Raw genomic sequence first — 21,318 nt, forward strand, 5'->3', positions numbered from 1 at the left:
GTTTAATATGTGAAGCAATAATTCCATTAGCTATTATACTTGTTTAGCTATTATATGCGTTAGGAACGATAAAATTGTGGGTCTAATGTTTTCAGTGATCATCATAAATGAATATGTAAGCAGGGAGAAGTGTGAATGCAGTCAGAACAGGCTCTAGTGAGTCACTGCTTATTTGATTGCATCGTGTAAGTGAGGTCTTCCTGTTGGGTGCGTTCTCTTCCTGCCACCCATAAATTCCATGGAAATGTGGTGTTGTTGGTGATGATGGATTTCCTATCAGTTACTCACTCAATCGCATAGCCCACATCCTCCATCCCCTATAGCTGTCTTCACTTTATTGGTTGTGTAACTAAAACACTGTTAGGGGTTATCTCTAGAGAATTATATACATTATATAAGAGAGCAAAAGTAGACTTGTAGCTTTGGTTTCATAATAATGTCATAAGCCTGGAACTATAGAGCAAACTGAATGCACTGGCTGCATTTTCTTTCCCACACTAGTAATAACTCTATTGCTTTATGAAGATTATGCAAATATTTTGATCTCTGTGTCTCAGTACACAGTGCAATGTAAATACATATAAAAAAATACATAGGCTTTTAAATAAACTGTATAGTGCTAATACATGCTTTTTTGATGAGGTGGATGTTAAAATTTTGTCCCAGTTTTTAAAGTTTTCTTGTCCCTGTTTTATAAAATATTGTGCATTGTGAACATGTTTACCAGGATTGTGATGTGATTATTGTATCACCCGTATGACATCCCCTCTCCCCCTTACAGCAGAGCAGAATATAATGCACTGTAGATCCAAGTAGTGAATCGTAGTCAGGAGCAATTTGTTCCCTGTGTGAAGGAATGTGTGTGTGTGTGTGTCGGTGTGTATTGATGTGTCAGAATGAAATGAGAGGATAATGTAAGAGCTGTTTCACACCAAGACTCGGTTAAATGCAATGTCACAAGCAATGATGCTCATTTCCATTGAGCTCCTGATTATTAGAATGATAATCCTTTCCTCGTTATTTTTCCTCCTTGCTGCTGTTTCCCAGCACTTTTAGAGCAGGCAGGTTGAAGCTGAGACAGAGCTGCAGAAGCCGAATTCACAGACATCCACCCTCTCACTTATACACACATTCCCTCATTCATTACAGTCATTCTTTTTCAGAGAGAGATCTAGTGTGGAATCCTGTAGCCTGTCTAAGGGGGGAATGAACTGATAGCAACAGAAGAGTCAGCTTGAACAATTTCTTCTTTCATTAATTTATAAAAAACATTTCAGTGGCTTAGGAGTGACACTAGCAGTCTTAGACATTTCTATCCCAGGGGTTTCCAGCTTATTTTGATCCAGGGGCACCCAAACCAGATATAGAATTGCCAGAGGATCTCAAGTGTGCATAATTTGTCTATTCTTGGAAGTACTGTTTTGGATCACTCTCATGTCATCTTTGTTATTTGGCCTTGAAAATCCACACACACAGTTATGAGGTGGCTGTGGATTCTAACAACGACCTGGTCCCTGGAAGAACTAGTTAGCTAGCTGCCATGTAGAAAACTAGCTGTCTAATTTCACTTCAATTTCATAAAGCTCAGTAAAACTCAAATTTAGATTAAGCATACAGGTTGATCATTCATTTTTCTCAGATGTAGCTGTTATATTGTAACTTAACATATATTAGCATTTACAACTTGCATGCAAACATGCAAACCCTGTGATCACGATGCTAATTTGTATGGACCATCGATACATGACGTATGGTTTTTAATCACTTCTTTTCTTTTCCCACAGAGATAAAGGTTTATTTAAATATAAATTTATTATTTTTGTTCAAAGGCCACAGCATGCTGGATATTTAGACCCCATTGTCCTGTCACAATAAACCTCTGCTCTTGATATGCGATGCTATCCTGGAGTTTGTTCTCTCAACCTAATAGGGATTCTCACACAAACTCAACAAATTTTAGAAATTAACATACAATTGCTCATAGAATATATTGGGTAATATGATATCTGATGTTAACTAGCAGTTACATCATTGTTGGAGAGTTGACATGAAAGGCTTGCTCATTTTTACCTGAAAATAACAGAAATGTAGACATGGACGAAATCGTGGAACCTAATGAAATATAGGTTTTAGACATGCCCACAGACTTCATGCACTGCGTGTTGGAAACTCAGGTCATGGACATTATTACAGTAATGTGACTGCTGTAGGTTATTAAAAAATTTGTAGTTTAGGTGAAACTCAGCTGCATGGTTAAAAGTGCACATTCACAGAGCTATTTGACACACCGTCCTTCTCTTCAGAAGGACATTTGTGAGTTCAGTGTGCCTTTGGTTGGACAGGAGCGTCACCATGTCTGGTTCCAGTGAAAAAGTTGGCAGGATTATAAAGCTAAAGGACCAAAGTAGGTCGTCAGTATGCACAATGTGAGCCTGCACAAGACTTGCAAAGAAAAACATGCTCTGGCTTTCTACAAGTGGTTCAGCAGCTTAGAAATGAAGTTCAGCAGAGACGACTACGCTGACCTGACAGACTTCATTTCCGCCCACTGGCTTCCTCTCTGAGCCCTCTCTCAGATTCTTCCACATGAACCTCTCACAATGAGGAGAAGCAGAGAAGCAGCTGACAATACAATGTGCATACAGCTGATGGCGGCTTGTGTGAGTAGACATGGGTCTGCCTGTATATTATCTTTATAGTATGTGGAAGGATCATGAAAATTATCCTAAAATGGAAGGATCATGAAAATGATCCTAAAACTAACCAATAGTGTAGCCCTGATATCAAAATCATTTTTTAACAGATTACTCCCAGTGATTGGTCTTTTGATCCTACTGATTAGGATTTGGATCAAATTATTAACATAATCACATTTTACCATTTAAAATAAAGACTTTTTAAGCACTTCTATTTTAAAAAAAAGTCATTACTGTTTATAGTTAGAGAACGGTGTAGTGCCTGGACACTGTGTGTACAAATTTAGCTAGCTAACTTCACTAATTTTAGTGATGAACAATGTAGTTTATTATTTTTCAGGATACAAATTCATGAGATTATGACTCATTAATAAAGACCTTTTTTTTTTTTCCCTGATGAAGTCCTTTGTTGTATTAGCAGTGTGTTTTGGTTCATTGTCTTGCTGTATTATGAAGTTCCTCCCAATTAAATTGGATGCATTTCTTTGTAAATTGGCAGATGGAATGTTTCTGTAGACTTCTGAATTTATTCTGCTGCTACCATCATGAGTTACACCATCAATAAAGATTCGTGAACCCATTCCAGAAGCAGCCATGCAAGCCCAAGCCATGACACTACCTCCACCATGCTTGACCAGTGAGCTTGTATGTTTTGGATCATGAGCATATCCTTTCCTTCTCCACATTTTGATCTTTCTATCACTTTGGTAGCGGTTAATCTTGATTCCCGAACTTTTGTGGTTCATCTGTCTACTTCCTCCTGCTTATGAGCGGTTTGCATCTTGTGGTTTGGCCTTTATATTTCTGCTCTCGAAGTCTTCTTTGAATGGAGGCTTGTGATACCTTCATCCCTGTCCTGTAGAGGTTGTTGGTGATGTCACTGACTGTTGTTTTGGGGTTTTTCTTTACAGCTCTCACAATGTTTCTGTCATCAACTGCTGTTGTTGTCCTTGGCTGACCTGTGAGATGTCTGATTGTGAGTACATCAGTGGTTTCTTTCTTTTTCAGGACTTTCCAAATTGTTGTATTGGCTATGCCCAGTGCTTGTGCAATGACTTTGATTGATTTCAGAGCCTTTTTTTGTGCGTTTTTTCTTCTTTTTTTTTTTTGAGGGGGGTGGGGGGTGGGTAGTTTAGTAACAAGCTGCATATTTTTTGTCTCATTAACTTCAAAAGAGAGGAAAAAAGGGCTTCTAGAGGAGCGACTGTGTATAGGTACTATAACGTAACAGGAACTAACTTGTTTCGTGGACGTTCCACTGTTTTAAGTTATATTATAATTATAAATGGATACAAAGTATAATATGTTATTCAGTAATAAATTTAAAATTCTTATAACAGTGCCTCAAATAACAATATATGCCCCAAAGTGTTGTATTCCTTACATATTAAGTAGTTTATTATTCTACACAAAGTATTTTAAATGACATGTTCAGGGTCAAACTTTATTTGATAGAACCAGCTAAGATTTAATACAGTGTAGAGACGTTCTGAAAGCAGTATCGCTGTTCACAGATGTGTACTGGCTCACCTACACCTATCCTCTGCATTCATGTTGCATAGATCTGAGTTTAGGCTTCTCTCTTATGAGTGTCTCCACCTTCCATTACTACACCCTTCGCAATCACAGTTGACCTGATCTCTGGCAGAATGTGCATCCCTCTATAATTTGCCCAGCCAGTATTTCCCTAGAGCTATTTTCCACTTTATTTTTGTTCCCATGGCTAGAATAGTTTCTGTGTTTAGTCTTGAGGTCCCATCCCAGGAGGGTCAGAGGGGAGGAGAGAGGGAAGATGCACTGGGAACTGCTGTTCTGCAGTTGGACAGAATTATGAATTGGTGAAGCTGAACCTCACAGAAGAAAATAGAAGTCTGTATCTCTAGAGGCTCCTTACAAAGAGGCTGTGTTCCCACTGGTTCTCTAATGTTTACTCATCCCTTTCTTTCTGTAGTGCAAAAAGTACAGAAAAGGCCAACTCAAGTATTATTTATCAACTCAAGAACTATATATTAAATGAAGAAGTAGTTGTGTAAGCATAAGCAAAAGTAAACTTAAAGGTGGGTTCATTTCTTAAGTGGAAGACTTGGTAAAGTTCTCTGCATATTCTGGTAGTTGATAATAACATATATGTTTAGTGGAAACACTCTGGTCTCTATGGTGACACTGTAAAAAAACAAAATATGCGGACCATATTTTGAATCTAACCAGTATTTTGAATCTAACTAGTTCCCCATCAGTGGTGGTGTCTGCAGTTATGCTAACTAAGTGAGCTACGATGAAGTGATCACCAACTTGATTATCATCAGTACTTTTATTATGTTAGCTGGCTAGCTAACTTAACCAAATGCTGTTGGGGTTTTAGTAATTTGCTAGGTTCATTAGTAGCTCATATTAATTCATACATGTTTCTAGCTACATAATTAGCTATCTTGCAAAGACTCCCTTTGCGCAATATCCTGAGCGTTACCTCGAGGCTATAGCATCGCTTAGATATATTTAACACAACAAGCAATCACTACCAAACATATCTTTTATCGTTTAATTTTTTATGTTTAATACAAAACTTTCATACTCTTAAACATAAAAATATCCGACTATCTTGTCTAGCTCACTCAACTAGCTACACCTGTACATGTTTCTGCAGGTTGGATGCTGAGCTGTGAAATGCTGATATCTCCAAGGGTTTTGGCTCACATAATTTGCAGATTTCTCATGTTTCCTTCGAAGCATTTTAAACTGAAGACAATTGATAAATTAGGCCAGGGATATTCATCTGTCTCCACTGTCTCAGACATTTCCGCTGCTGACTAAGCATTTGGAACTCGAAGTGTATACTTTTGGCAGGAAACTGCTGTAATTTGATTGTGGCTTGAAATTGAATTATTTAAATTTTGCACAGATCTTTTGATTGGCTTATAGTCTTCTGGGATTAAATGCATTGTTATTTTTTTACTCTCTAACAGTTATCAAAAATAAATGTAGTGAACTAACATTACAGTGATACTGTGAACTATGTAGTCAAGTCCTGTAATGAGGATTCATGTAGTTCATTACTTTCCACCCCTAACAGTCAGTTATGTTGCTGGTAATTCAGAAACAGACCCTCTAGCACTAGCATTAAGGAGTTCAAACCTATGTATGTGATTTGACATTATGGCTTTTGGTGGAACACTAAATGGAGGGCTGTGTTTACTTGAATTTTGAGATTCAAAACAGCTAGCTTCAGCAGATCTCTGCCAAAAACACTGATACTATACCTTTAAAGTTACTATAAAATATACTTGTATCCTATTTTTGACCGACTGATGATGTGGTTGTAGTTGTTTACTTGGTTACTGATAGATTAGGGTCATTGGACATGCTATAATCCTGCAAAACTGATTCTGTACAACAAATGTGAAATTAACAATATGAGAAGAACAGTTTTCAAGCAGAAAAGGTGGAAAAAAATGAAGTGTAAATGTAATCCAGGTAGGAAACATAGTGAAGTGCAACACTGAGCATTTTATTCAAAGTGTACTTAGCTAAATGTTCGAGAAAGTGCAGGATTAAAACAAAAAGTCAAACACACAATATCTACAATACATCAGGCAGCATTGCTAGCTTTTAATGTGATGTGACTAAAGAGGGCTTTTAAAGACCGCAGTGAGTGCTGCTTCATACTGCAGCTACTGTAGACTGAATATTATATTTATCACAAGTTTATAGCGCAGTGGGTGGTGTGTGTGTGTCTGTGTGTGTATGAAATGTATAAAATGCTGGTGGGGTCTTTGTCAGCAGGGGGGGAAATGTGTGTGTGTGTGTGTGTGTGTTCCAGTTTCTTGTGTTGCTGCAATAGTTGGGATAAGGAGCAGTGGAGCATCTGATTTGGCAATGCATTTGAGTGATAAGGCAACATATCATCTCTGCAGCTTATCACATGAACAAACACACACACAGCTCTGCTAGTTTTATGTATTCAGTTTAAATTATCTTTTTTGTTCAGAATGCTTTCTTTATATTTCACTTTATTATACTCTGGTTGTTTTTTTCAGGAATATCATTTTCGGCATTAGTATTTAACTATTTCTTTCTCCTTAATACTGCTCTTTGTTGTAGGAAGGATTCAATATATATTTTGTCTACAGATTCACATCACAACAGAATAGACTTAATTGTAGAGAATAATTTTTGCATTCACATCCTAAAGGGTTTTGTTAGACCTCTTTATTTGATCCTTTGCTAATCTGTACTGCAGAACAAATTCCAGCCATATCTGCTTTCTCATTATACAAAAAATTGTTGTAAACTTATATAGGAGTGAATGTCTATAGATTACAGGCACACATGCAGAGGAGAAGGGGCGTGGTTGCAGGTAGTCAGGCTTTTGCCACTTGGCCTTTAATGTTTGCAGTACCATTTTTGACAGATCACTAACTAAATACAGTATATTTAAAGGTTTATATATGAAGGTTTTCCCAAGGCCCTATAAAAGAGAGGAAGTTTCAAATAATAATAAATAATAATAAATAATAAAATAAATAAATAAAATGCCCTGGGTGCCTTTACATTAGTCTGCCCTTGCACTACAGCAAAAACCTACAGCCCTACATTTTATGTTCCAATTAGAGTTTATTGTTTTCAAAATCATTAGTGCAGACTCTGCACTTAAACTCATAATCTACAAGGATTTCATGATTATTGCATGCGAGAATGTTTGTAGTGATACCTATGGACAACTGGAAAACAGATGCATACTCTTTTTATTGACTGTCCTGCTGTCTTATTTCATGTTTCTATTGAGCTGTGTTGTACACCTAACTTTGGCTCTCCCCATCCCAATCCCAGTGCTTCATTGGTTGTACATCTGGCCATTAATTTTCGTAACAAAAATGAAGTGTGCTGTTATGCAGTTAGTGCATGTGGAACACAGATCCATCTGCAATTGATTGCTAGTTTTTCCCCTATTTGCCACTTCCCATCCACAAGCCAGTGTTCCCCTATCACATGGCAGCTACTAACCTGTGAGGATGGGGAAAACACATGCTTTCTCTTAGACACGTGAAGCCAGCCGAAGCATCTTTTTGAAACGGCTAGTCATGCTGCATCCCAGGGTAGCTTAACACACTTAGAGGAAAGCACTATCCACCTTCTTCTGCATACATGAGTGCTCAGACACCCACGATTGGCTAGTGTCCTTGTGATTGACAAGGGAGAGAGTATGCCATCCCTCCCTCCCAATTTTGGTCTCAAGACTACCTGCCATAGATGGCTATGGCATCATCGATTGCTTGTTTGGACATATAATCTGTATGTGTGTAGCAGTAAAAAGCATTCCATGCTATTGCTTTTGCACTATATTTTCTTGCTTTTCTAGGTACAATTTTGATTCAAAGCTGGTGTGTGTTTAGCTCACTTTTCAACTTAAAGTTTAAATTGGAATTTAAACCATATATTGTGTATCATTGTGTGTGTCTTTCATTATTTAACATATTTAAAAAATATTATATTATTTAATAAAGGGTTCCCTGGAGGTCCAGTGGTTAGACCACAGCACTCTCACCACTGCAGCCCGGGTTCGATTCCCAACCAGGGAACCAACCCCAGCCCCAGCCCCTGGTGTTGTGTGCAACAGTGTGCACTCAGTGCTGGTCCCAAGCCCGGATAACATTGGGGAGGGCTGTGTTAGGAAGGGCATCTGGCATAAAAACTGTGCCAAATCAAATACGCACACCAATGATCTGCTGTGGCGACCCCTAAAGGGAGCAGTCAAAAGAGAAACGTCAACATATTCTTTAATAAACGCCAATCTAATCAAATAATATGATGTGATTGAATATCAGTTGTGCCTTTTTAACATTTAGCACCTGCCTCTCTAAGGGTTTGTGCACAGCCAAAATGCACGTATATCAGATTTGGCTCAGTGTTTGTTTTTTCATCATATGATATCATGCTTTGGTTATACATGAGATCCTGATTAGGGACTACCTCTCTGAAATGAATTTGGCGCAGCAGAGAGGTGAGAGTTTCGCAGAAGTTAGTGGAGATGAATTATAGATGACAGCAAGCATCACAATTTCAAACTGAATTTGCCAGCAGGGGAGGATGTATACAAATAGCTCAAAGCTGCATTTAGATGAATAAGGAAGGGCAAGAAGATTTACCACCCTGTCTGGTGTGGAGCCCAGACAGAAACATAGAACAATCAGTTAATGATGGCTTGAAGATGGAGGTCTACTCATTGTTCTAGCTGACTTATTGTACTTACACTACAGGGAGAAGGGGTGGCAGAATGAGAGTCTCTGCCAAGCTGATGTGGAGCGGTTCTAAAGAAGAAACAGTTCATTATTTTCTTTTTTAAAACATAATACTTATGAAAGAAGTTATCTGCTGCCCCCTTTGAGTTTTTCTCCAGTCAGTCAGTCAGTTAGTAGTGATCAGTAGTGACTGCTTTGTATCTGGACAACTTAGAATTGAATTTTTGTCACTGAATTTCAAGTTTCTCATGGATCATAATAACCACACTGTCATTTCTAAAAAGTTGATTAAGTGTCTTATTAGCTCAGGAGTTCTAGTTGGTTACTCCATAGGTATGTGCTCTCATGGGAGATTGTAATCAGTGCCCTTGAGTAACAACAAAACTATCAATTACATCTCATCTCCTTTCTCTGTTCAGCTCAACTGTGCCTGAAGTATGTTTCTTATTCTAAACATCAGTTTTAGAAACTGTATAATGTTTCTGGTTTGTAGAATGCTTTGAAGCTCTACATTAGGAATGTGGCAATTTAGGTGGCTACCTGCCATTCTCCTTTTCTCTCTCACTCTTACACACACTCCTGTGGCCTCTGGCATTTTTCTCAGGGCTTTGTGTATGTGTGTGCCAAACCTGTCATATGGAGGAAATCACTGTTGATTAAGGTGACACCCTGTAAAGCTCTACAGGGAGCCTGAGCTTTAGAAATTCTGTTTGGAAAGGAACCATTTTTTCCCTTTTATTTAATTTCTATTTATACACACAGGGGAGACAGGCAACTGTGAAAGAAAGGGGGACACGAATAAGAGGAGGAATATGACAGGTAGAACATACAGACAAATTCAGAATAATTCCCAACAAGGCTGACCACCCAGGAACGTTTATGTTCTCTTATTGTCATTCCAGATTCACTCTCTCATGTGCTTTTCTCTTAACTTCCTTCACTAAGTAATTTATCAAAATATTGTTGTCATTGCCAAACTAGATATTACAGAACAGTGAAACAGTCTTTTGGAAGGCATTGTGTTTCTTGTGCTGAATCAATAGGAGAGAAAATTAACTATAACTATAGCTCGGAGGACAGAAGGTTCTCATTTCAACACACAATTCTCTTATTTCTCTATATGACATGGTGATCCAGTTATGGGAAATGGAAAAATATTTGCATTCCTCATGTTTAATGAGTGAAAATGTTACAATTTTACAATTTAGCTACAAAACATATCATTTCAAGATGTTAAAAATGAAATATGGGTGTATCCTGAAACAGGCAAACTTAACAGACAAAGTAAGTTAAGTTTTGCCCTGACACTCCGATTCGAAGAAGGCAGTGTGTAAAATCTGGAAGAGTTATTGCAGTGAAAGTACAGGGTTGGGGTTGCGGAGTGTTACTGGAGGGCAAGTATTAAAACTGAGAGGACTGAAAAGCTGTTCAGAGGATATGAAAGGGACTGCATGTAGTTACAAAGATTAAAAAGGTTTTAACATGGTCTATTTGATCAGTTTGTTACTTGTGATACTGAAAATGAAGTGATAAGGAAGGAATAGTGATAATGAAGGGACATTTGTGAAACCTAACATACTAAATGACTTGTTGCTAGAAGTTTGTGCTAAGAGTATACAGACTTTTGCACTGTAAGATTGTAAGTTTTTTCATAGTAAACAAAATCACTGCAGTACATTCTTACTGCAGAGCTGTGGACTAAAAAAATTTTTTCAAAAGCACACTGTCATACATGGTCTTACTCATCACATCTCAAGTAAATCAGCTCCAGAACAAGTGGTGCAAACTGTATCTTGGTGAAACAATTGGTTTGTTGTTTATTGTGACTGTGTTCAATGTAGTATTTCATTGTGAAAAGGGTAATTATGTAACATATGCTAAAGATTCACCTGTTATCTGCATTGCTTTCGTACAGTAACCCACTAAGACTTCTAATTAGTGGATGATGTAACTCCCAGAGGGACTCTCTCTCTCTCTCTCTCTCTCTCTCTCTGTCTGTCTGTTCCTGTCTTGAATGTCTTGTGTTTACTTTTGTTTCTCTCTGGGTTTCTAGGAAATCATACGGATGCTGACTACAGACCCTTATCCACCAATCCCACTGGATTCCTGTTTGATGGAAATACATTGTCTGGAAAATATTTCCGACAAATCATGAAGGACAAAGGCTTCAGATCTTTTCAGTGGAGTAATGTCTGAAGATAAGTAAAGGGAGGCATTTGCTCTGGGTAACTGTTCAATTACATTTTAAGTGTTCTTTCCTCTGCTAAACTCACTTTTAACTTTAAATTTCCCACTTGTCATGGTAAATGTTTGGGATATGTTTGTGAATGATTTGTGAAAAATGCACTTCATAAATCACATTGTCTGTTTATTATGCTATAAATAACTGTTCCTTTCTGGTGAATAGATCTAGCTTCATCATTATGAGTATGTGCCTGTCTGCATAGTGGAGCACTTGGAGCATAGTGTAGGGCACTGTCATCAGTGACATATTAATTACACACACACACACACACACACACACACACACACACACACACACACAGATCTGACTCAGCATCCTTAGCCCTTACTCCATCCCTTCTTCATCAGTGCTGTTGTCTCTGAGGGGGACAGTCTCCATCTGTTTACCACACAGATAGACCTCTCACACACACATCCTCCTTTCTCACTGCTACACTCCAGCAAGCTTCTTAGGATTCCCCTGTGACTGTCTCTATCTCCCTCACCCACGCATGTCCCGTTCGTGCTCTCAGTCTCTTTTGCACTTCTACCCTCTCTCTTTGCTTTTTTTCCTCTCCTCCTCAGTCCCAGACAGCTGTTTCCATCACATACCTCATCTTAATAAGATTACTAATTAGAAATGCACAGGTCCCAATTAGACTGCTGCAGTGCCTTCTCCGAGCATTGATTCCCTGTAGAGGGGTTGACCTATGGAGATGGCCGGACTGCTGAAGCTTGCCACTTTCTGCTCAGTCTCTCACAAATGTACAAACACACACACGCACACACATTGCCAATGGTCTTATTATCCGAGTCAAGGTAGTAAATGGTAAATGTCAGTGCTTTGGCCATCAAATCATGTGGGTGACTGGGTTTGTTTGAAACAGGGCTCGGAGATCGCTGTCTCGCAGGAAGAATCACTTTGGCCCCACGGGGACCTGCGGGTCCCACTATGCTCAGAATGAGCCTACTGCAGGGTGCAATTCTACACTTAAATTAGTGACATTATCTGTCTGTATATCTCTCTCATTCTCTCTCCCTCTCTCTCTGTTGGTCATTTTTTCATTCTGTGTCTCTTTCTCTTTGCCAGCCTCTAGCTCGGTAGTCTGATTACCCAGAGACTGCCTGCTTCCAGAGGCTTTTCTGCTTCTCTTTGGCTGTGGAGGGGAGGAAATGAGCACTGCATGAGAAATCACTGTTGTGGATTACTGAGGATCAAGCCAGACCAAGACCCCCTGATCAGTAATGGGAACTGTTAGGAGGAATTACACCTGAAACTTGACTGAATTACCGAAAGCCAAAAAGTAACCTTTATGCTGTTGGAGTATCACTTCTGACATGTATATCAGTTTTCCGGTGTGTTATTTTAACCGATCCACTCTTCCACCAACGTAGTGAAACAAAGGAGTGATGTATACATAAATGGTTATCTGGCTGAAGAAGCAACAAAAATGAATAAAAAATCAGGAGAGACTGAAGGCCATTTTTGCACCATTTACGGCAGTTGAATTCCCCCTTTTCTGGAGGAAAAAAGGAATAAATCTCTGCACCTCTGGCACACTGACAATAGCTGCTGCTCCAGAGACCACATTTGCCCTGTTAGCTTATCATCTCTTATTTTGTTTGCCTTGTTTCCCTGCTGCCTGGCACCTGTAATGTTCCATCGCCTTTGTGCCCATGTAAAACCATGCCAGTGCCTGAGATGGCTGTAAGTCCTGTGAAAACTTTGCAATGGGAGGTCTTCCCCCCAATGGCTACATGCCGAGTCTACTGCACTCCTGTGCTGTGGGGCGGCCGCCTGTATGTGATGGGGGGCTGCAGCGAGAGTGGAATGCCTCTGGACTCTGTAGAGGTCATGGACTTAGAGAGCCAAAGCTGGTGTCAGCTCCCCCCATTGCCCACTGCCAGGGCGGGGGCTTCGGCTGTGGCACTGGGGGACCAACTGGTGGTGATGGGGGGCATGGACGCTCAGCAGAGCCCACTGGCATCAGTGGAAGTCTACCACCCTGACGAGGGCAAGTGGGAGAGGAAGACTGGACTGGGACAGGCATCAATGGGCATAACTGCCTTGGAGATAGGTAAGAGCTGTGGGCTTTCTTTTTTATCCCTCTCTCTTTCAAAAAAATGTACTCACAAGTCTCAGTGAGTAGTAGTTAGTCAGTGTGAGTGTTATAATAAATTCTAATGAAGTCTTAGAGGCAAATGACAAAACATCTTCAAAATAAACAAACTTGCCATAAACATAATTACAACTTAATACATGTTTTCTTAAATTATTTTTTTTCATATCAATATCTATTGAAGCAATGTGTATACTATATGTAATATTATGCTATTGTGTAATATAATATTAATTTTGAGAGTCTGGAGACAAAACACTTTTTCAATATGCATCTAGTGATGCCCTGTCTCAGCTTTAGCCATAGATTCATTCGACTCAGCCATTGTTGACCTTAATATGAAAACGATTGTTTGGTAAAACAAGGAAGCCATGAAAGGTGTGTTGTTTCACCGAGATGTGCGTGACAGGCAACAGTAAACTGAAAGAAACCATATAGTGGACAAAATGAGCAGAACATCCCTCGATTTAACCTCTTCATATCCCAATTTATTATTCAGTTATTCATGTTAAAGAATACTATTCAGTAACTACTTTGAATGATTCAGTGAATGTTATAGGAAAGGTGTGTGAAAAACCTTTATAGACTTCATACTATAAGACTCCAGCTCCACAAGACACAGGAGCTAGAGACTTTAAGAGGTGTGTGTTTCCAGGAACAGGCTTGTGTGGAAACCAAGTAGAAAGAGTCTCACTTGTCTGTTCCACTTGTGGCTCTGTGTGATTTGCTGCGTTATCTCATTACAATCACTCCTACTATAAAGACTCTTGCACACTCTCTTGCACACTAGTCTGTCTGTATGCTGTGGATATATAAGCTCCCAATCAAAGCCTATTAGTTGTTCACTTACATACTGCAGAATCTCTCTTCCTCCCCATGAGAGTGAGTATTTAGGTGCTTTTGAGTGAGAAGCAGAGGAGAGATGGATGGCTGTTTAGTTTATGGTGTTTCCTTTTCCTGTCTCTTACTCACATTCCTCAATCTGGAGTACTGCATCACACACTTTTCAAACAGGAAACCAGCAAAACACTGCAGCCACTTCATGGCTCCTAAAAGGGTCTTCTTCTTACCTCTGTCTGTTTTGTTTGTCAGTGTTTTGGCATGGCTTACTGGCTACAGCATCAAGGATGAAAGAACGAGAGAGCAGAGTGAACAGAAGTGTGAATGTGAACAGCAGGTTTTCTTCACTGAGCAGGCAGCTAGCAGTTACCTGACAAGCACACATTTGCTCAGATATGTTCCTATTGTATTTATAGAAGTATGAATAATCTTCTGCTGCCATCAGCAGGGGGGCGTACATATTATTAGCCCCAGGTATTCAGTGCATGGCTTTTGTTATGAAGAACATCATGCTGACAGTGTATGACAGGTTTGACATTAAGACTGATTTGGAGACACGTTATGAAACTTGAGGCTAAGTTAAATAGAATTAGCACTAGTAAATTGCATTTGAATATGTGTGTGCAGTTACCTCCCTATTACTCATTTGTAAAAGCAAGTCTGAGTTTTCCCAGATAACAACTGACTGATGGCCAGTGCTGCCCACACTGTCAGGCTGAATGATGGCGATGAATTTATCCGAATCTGGCAGCCAGGCTATAGCCACATCCCAAACTTTATGAGACCAAATGTTTGGCATGACATGGACAAGCTTACAGTTGGACCATGTTTGCTCTAACAATTACTGCACAAGCATTAGATATGGTTATATGTATTTGAGCCTATTTTGGCTTAAATTCTAAATGCCAGGAAAAAACATTGAATGTGGCTCCTTGAGCTCCTTAGCGGCATTACGGTCTAAATGTTTGCCTTTATGTTGGGAAATCACAAGTTTTAAAATAGCTGTAGTCGCTGCTCTCTGAGTGGGAAGAATGGTGTTCCTCTCTCCACTGTCAATCAGAGCAACGCATGCCAAAAAGGCTACTTTCACTGCAGTAGGGCTCCCCACGCACTTCAGAGATGAATGCATTTCTAATTTAGAAAATACTTTTGACAACTTTTGAGCATTATTTCTTAGATGTCCAAACCTTTAAACAGCCTCCCCACTCCCCTTCTTCAAAGGACCACTGAGATTGTGTTAGTAGTATTACATACTGCACAACAGTAATGAGGTCCTATTAAGAGAGAGAATACAAACTAATACAAACATAAAGATTAATGCGACACTGACTCCTGAGTGGAGCAACAGAATCCCCCTGTTATCAGGAGGTCAGAGATCACATCTGCTGAGGTTGTGAGCAGAATTCGATGGTGAGAGGGATGGCATACTCTCTCCTGTGTCTATCAGAGTGACACTAGCTATTTGTGAGCTTATGTATGTGGAAGAGGGCAGATAGTGCTTTTCTCTGCATGTATTATGCTTCTTGAGCAGCAGTTTAAAAACATGCTGGGATGGGGAGAGCTGGTTGGTGGGTTTGGTGGCAACCACATTGGGGAGAAAGTGAGGGGCGGAGATTAATGTGAAACCAACCCACAGAAATCAGAGGAAGCACAACAGACAGCAAAAAAAAAAAGCCATAAAGAATACACCAACAATGGCAGTGGTAAGATAGTTGTTAAAATTATTACTGTTATTTTTAACCTCACTCTATATTTCAGAAACATCTTTCTAATAATTCCATACTAATGGGGTAACTATTTTGCATTATTTTAACAGCTTTAGTTTTCCTAGCTAGGCATCTTTAACTTAGCTGTGACTATTGGTAACTGTTAGCTGTCATGCAAGTAGGAGGGAATTGGCAATCAGTTATTCTTAGAACTGATTCTTATCTGCCTAAACTCAACCATTCTGGGCTGGAAATAAGTTGCTATCTGGGGCATCTATCATGGCCTAGGAGAGCATACATGACAAAAGCATACAAATGCTAGTACAAGAATACAACTTCCTAGTACAGCCCATATCCTGTTCTTCTCAGATGAAAACATACTCTTTACCATATGCTAATGTAAGCTGAATGTTTTTTTTTAATTTCATTTAAAAAGGCTGTTACAAATTTACAAACCACATTTGACATAGTGCAGCAGAATGTAATCATAAATCATAGGTTTATAAAGAAGAAATATTTCCACTGTGTAAAAAGCCAATTGTTACAGGATTTTCCATTGTTAAAGATGGCAGTGTCTTCTGTGTGCTCCTAAGTCATTTATTTTCATTGTAGCTGAAAATGAAATAAAATTTCATTTTATAGTGAAAGGCAGACTGGCTCCAAAAACAGATAGGAGGTTCATTGTTGTACCTTTAAAGTGTAAAGCCATTTAAGGTCTGCTTCGTACATGCCTGAATACCCCAAAATCAAATAACAAAATTTAATGTATGAATTACATTACATTACCCCACCTTCCTGCATTACACAATACATATTGTAAAATTCATTCTGTTAGCTGAGTCTGCTGTATTGTTGGGAGTTGTATTATTCTACAAAATGTTTTCTCAAAGGGGGTTTGGGGGGGGGGGGGGGGGGGGTTGGGCGGGGGTAGTGGCACAGCAGCTACACTAGCTAGACAGGCTACGTAAAGCTGCCCCTAGGTACAAATGTGTGTGTGTATGTGTATGTGTGTGCGCACATGATGCCCTGCAATGGACTGCCGTGACCCCTGATGATGTTTTCTCAAAATCTCCACCTCTTTTCTCTCCTTTTCCTCTCTCTCTCTCTCGTATCGCTCATATGTTGCATCATCACAGGGAGTGAAGAGCTTTGAAGATATAATCATATCTGCATTTCTTTGAAATTCATTGAACTTTGCAGCCCCTTAGTGTATCAGATCTGTTTCTATAAAAAGATTCTGTTGCTCGGATCATTGTACTACGAAGGCAGTTTTTTTTTTTTTTCAGAATTTTTAGAAAACAGATTCAGAATGGCTAAGAAGCCAACAGAAAAAAGAAAATTACAAGTTGCCATTGGTCATCCGAGTAGGGCAAGGCAGATAAACAAAGCTGAAATTATGTATTGTGATCAGTGCAAGGATTCTGAATATTTAGTACAGAAATGAATGCACAGGATGTTGGATGTATTGTCTGGAAATCAGGATGATGATGAGTTGTGTAGAGCTGGTTGTCAGTGATATCATTTAGAATTTTGTGAGTATTTACGGATTGTTTCTGATGGCCAGACCCACACATACCCTGACAGGTGAAGATGCTATGATTGGCACACCAGTTCAGCATGCCTGCAGCTTGTGACTCGGGTCTCAACACCCAATTTACTTTCTCTTTATTACTCTGCCCATCTCATTGTATCATCTCATCCTGTCTTTTTCTTCAACTCTTTTCCTCATCTCCATCCCTCTCACTTCCTGATCAAGAGAGCATTGCTGTTGCCTAGCAACAGGTGTGTGTGTGTGTGTGTGTGTGTGTGTTTGTGTGTGAGTGTCTGTTTGACCCAAAGACATTTTTAGAACGAAGCAGGCTGAGTCGCTGTGCCAACCCATGACTCCCTCCACTCTTGTTGTTGCTGTTGTCAGTTCTTGGCGTGTGTAAGGGAGAGATAGAGTGCTTATTACTGGGTCTCGATCAGCTCCACTACCATTAGCTAGCCTCCCCAACAGCCCCAGCTGTGATCACGCTTTCTTTTCTTGTGATTAGTCTGACTTGCTTTTACTTTACCCCAGTGACCCCGGTCGATCATTTTATTACAACATTCTTCTTTGTATCAATTCAAAGTAGGATTGGGCATACGAACAATAAAAAAATTGATAAAGCATGATAAAATTCTATATAAAATTATTATTATAATTATTATAATTTATTATAATTATAATTTATTTTTAGAACTGGTAATTTAAATATTATATATTATATATAATATTATATCATATATGATATATTTCCAGAGGGAGGGACAATAGGGACAAATATATATATATATATATATATATATATATATATATATATATACACAATACTGTGCAAAAGGCTTAGGCATATGCAAAGAAATGCTGTAGAGCAAAGATGCCTTCAGAATTAATGAAAATAAATGTTTCTAGATTAAAAAATTTCTATAAAGAGTAATAAAATGTAAACAGTAATAAATGAAACAAAGTCAGGTTAATAAGGAAATTACTCTATAGACTCTCTCCACTATGTTAATAGATGATAATGGATTACACCATCCACTACAATGATATCATGTCTGCAGTGTTACCTGAAAATGGATGTTTCTTTTGGAAGCAAATGGCATAATTTTGGTCGTCTGACTTTTCCAAATACTGCCCCATATTCAAAGCATGGCAGAAGTCACTGCAGGTGAACCTGAGCATCTGAGAATAACTTCTAAAAGAATTATGCTTAAGATGTAAAAATTCTTGGTAAAAATCTGGAATAAAATGCATTGATAAATGAACAGAGTCAGATAAATGGCCAGAGTATTAATTAAATCAGTAACTAAAAAAAGGATAACCTCATAATAATTGATCCGATACATCTGTATGCAATGCATCGTTAATCAGTTGTAGTGCATCTTGTTGTGTGTGATTGTTGGAACTCATATTTTCTGTCTCAGTGCTGCATTTTTTATGGATCAAAGAATATGTATAATGGGAAAAAATTATTTTAGCAACAATTTGTACATTGCATATGGATCAGGTAATGTTTTTACTTATGCATCATTTATCATTTGCCACCTGTTTATCATTTGTTACTTCTACCTCACTTTTGTTACTTCTGACTTTATCGGAGGTTCGGGGCATAGATTATAATTAAGCAGTTCGTACAATATATTTAACTGGCCAAAGCAAGAATGTGACACTGCATGATTACCCAGGCCAAATACAAACAGAACATCAAATATTACATTCTGATCTCACCTTTTACAGTGAATGGAGACACTTATAAGTGACCTTACCCATTCAGTGATGTCATCAGAAATGGTAGGTAAGGCTCTCCATATGTCTTTATAAGTGTTGCTCTTAAGAGGCTAACTGTGGATGGGCTCACTTGAGGAGATTCCAAGCAAGGAGATAGCTGACAATTTGACCTTGTGCTGCCCTGAGGCAACTGACTGTCTCAATGTTGTCTGAGAGAACCAACACAAGGCGAAGTCTCAGAACTCAGAACCATAAGAATGGGCCAGATTTGAGGACTAGATGGGGGATTTGAGGACCTCAATTCCAGTTGTTCGATGTGTTCTGAACGAGTGGCTACATGGTCCAGTGGTCCTCTGCTTCCATCACTGCACCACATTGCTTCCCAGCCTGAAGGGGAAACCTCTGCGTTGACTTGTTGTTCCTCTTTTGGTTGTTCCCGTTAGGGGTTGCCACAGCGGATCATTGGTCCACGTATTTGATTTGGCACAGTTTTTATGCCGGATGCCCTTTATCCGGGCTTGGGACCGGCACTTGAGAGCGCACTGTTGCACGCAACCCCAGTGGGTGAGGTTGCAATCTTTCTTGGGCCGCCGCCATTTTAAGAGTGGTTGTCACGTGTAGTTTAGTAGCTGTTGATGATACCTGCCAGCTATCAAGGGCCAGCCCAGAGCCATTTTCAGATGTTGCTGAAGCTGGAGTTGAACATGGTGGTGGTTTAACTGTATTATCATCCTGGAAGAATCTCCCTGCTATGGTTGTAGACACTGCATTCTCACACTCCTACAATGTGGAATATGGAGGATGACTAGTTGCTGAGGAGGCCTCTACTGAAAGACATCAGCCTCTCAGTTGTACAGTCTCAACTCCTGAATCATTCATTTCAGATGAGCCGACGTGGTTGTGGGTGTTTTTGCGACTAGTGAGCTGTTTAAGCTGCAGGGCTAGAGTGAGACTCAACCCCAAATCAAGTTCTAAATCTGCATCAGCATCACCAAAGAGCTCAGGGCATGCCTGAGTCAGACACTGCCTACTTAGATGGTCAATGCCAAGTCAGTGAGCAGTACAACGATACAACGATCAGCCATAACATTGAAACCACTGACAGGTTAAGTGAATAACATTGATTATCTCATTACAATGGTTATTATATATATATATATATATATATATATATATATATATATATATATATATATATATATATATATATATATGTATATAAAAAATTAAAAGAAATCAAATACAATGTCACCACACAAAGTATATGTCCTTTTGCAACAATAAAATCATAATACAGGGCAGGATACATTTTTTGGTTTGACACCTCTATCAGTAGAAGAGTTTGTAGTTATTCGATATATGTGTAGCTCAATAATGAAAGAGACAGCAATGTAGACCAAATTACTAATCAATACTACACCTCATAAAAAAAAGCACGCTTCACAGGATTCAGAAAAATCATTTTACAGCATCCCTTTGCTGTTTTCTTTACTTCCCTCCACAAATGGATTATGGACAGAATTTTTATCAAGGGTGGTGCACTGTAAACTACCACAGCCTGGCACTTCATAAGAGATTCACTCAGAACTTTGCACTTATGAGGGACCTTGTTTGTTCTGACCTTGAGTCTGGAAGCTGATGATAAATGTGCTGATAAAATCAAATGTTCCAATCGTATGGGGTCAAGACAATGTGCATAAAAGACAAACCTGAATTCCATTTCACCCCTTCTAAGGAGCGCTGAGAATCACTTGGATACCCTCTAGTACACTTCAGGTGCATGTGTGCTTAGATTTGCCAACTAGAGGTGTGCATTGGACTGATTTTTTCATCAAGAATTCCTTATTCCCAAATGAAATTTTGACCAATCCCACCCACTCCCACAGTTATTATTTTTGTTTCCACTTGCCTACAATAATTTCAGATTAATTTATTTCTGAAACAATAATATAATTATAATAACATATAATATAAACAAATGTGACTCTAACCAAGATAAAGAAGTTACTGGCGTGAGTGAATGAACACGGGAAATGTGGCATGTAGCACTACACAAGCAATACCAATACATTCCCGTATTAACAAACATGGTTTTTCTTTGTCCTGTGAGATTAACATCTGACCACCTCTCCACTTGGCACAAACCTTTCTGCTGGATCAGTTTCTCTCTATTGCTGTTATCTCTATTTTCTTTTATGTGCAGCTTTGAGGAAGGAGTCTGTTTTCCGTTCACACAACAGA

The 21,318-nt window shown here is 39.0% G+C and overlaps 1 protein-coding gene across 3 annotated transcripts in view; it reads left to right on the forward strand.

Annotated features, from left to right (window-relative positions):
• The window catches only part of LOC113530897 (kelch domain-containing protein 8B), a 99,159-nt gene that overhangs the window by 2,683 nt on the left and 75,158 nt on the right, over positions 1-21,318 (forward strand). For 2 of the 3 annotated variants that reach the window (XM_026921273.3, XM_026921275.3), the window contains 2 exons: positions 10,986-11,157; positions 12,246-13,233. In XM_026921273.3, the coding sequence (XP_026777074.1) occupies positions 12,843-13,233 (391 nt within the window). In that variant the 5' untranslated portion in view covers positions 10,986-11,157; positions 12,246-12,842. The other variant, XM_053240788.1, reaches the window with a different exon arrangement.

The sequence above is a fragment of the Pangasianodon hypophthalmus genome, chromosome 16 (genome assembly GCF_027358585.1).
Source record: "Pangasianodon hypophthalmus isolate fPanHyp1 chromosome 16, fPanHyp1.pri, whole genome shotgun sequence".
NCBI lineage: Eukaryota > Metazoa > Chordata > Actinopteri > Siluriformes > Pangasiidae > Pangasianodon > Pangasianodon hypophthalmus.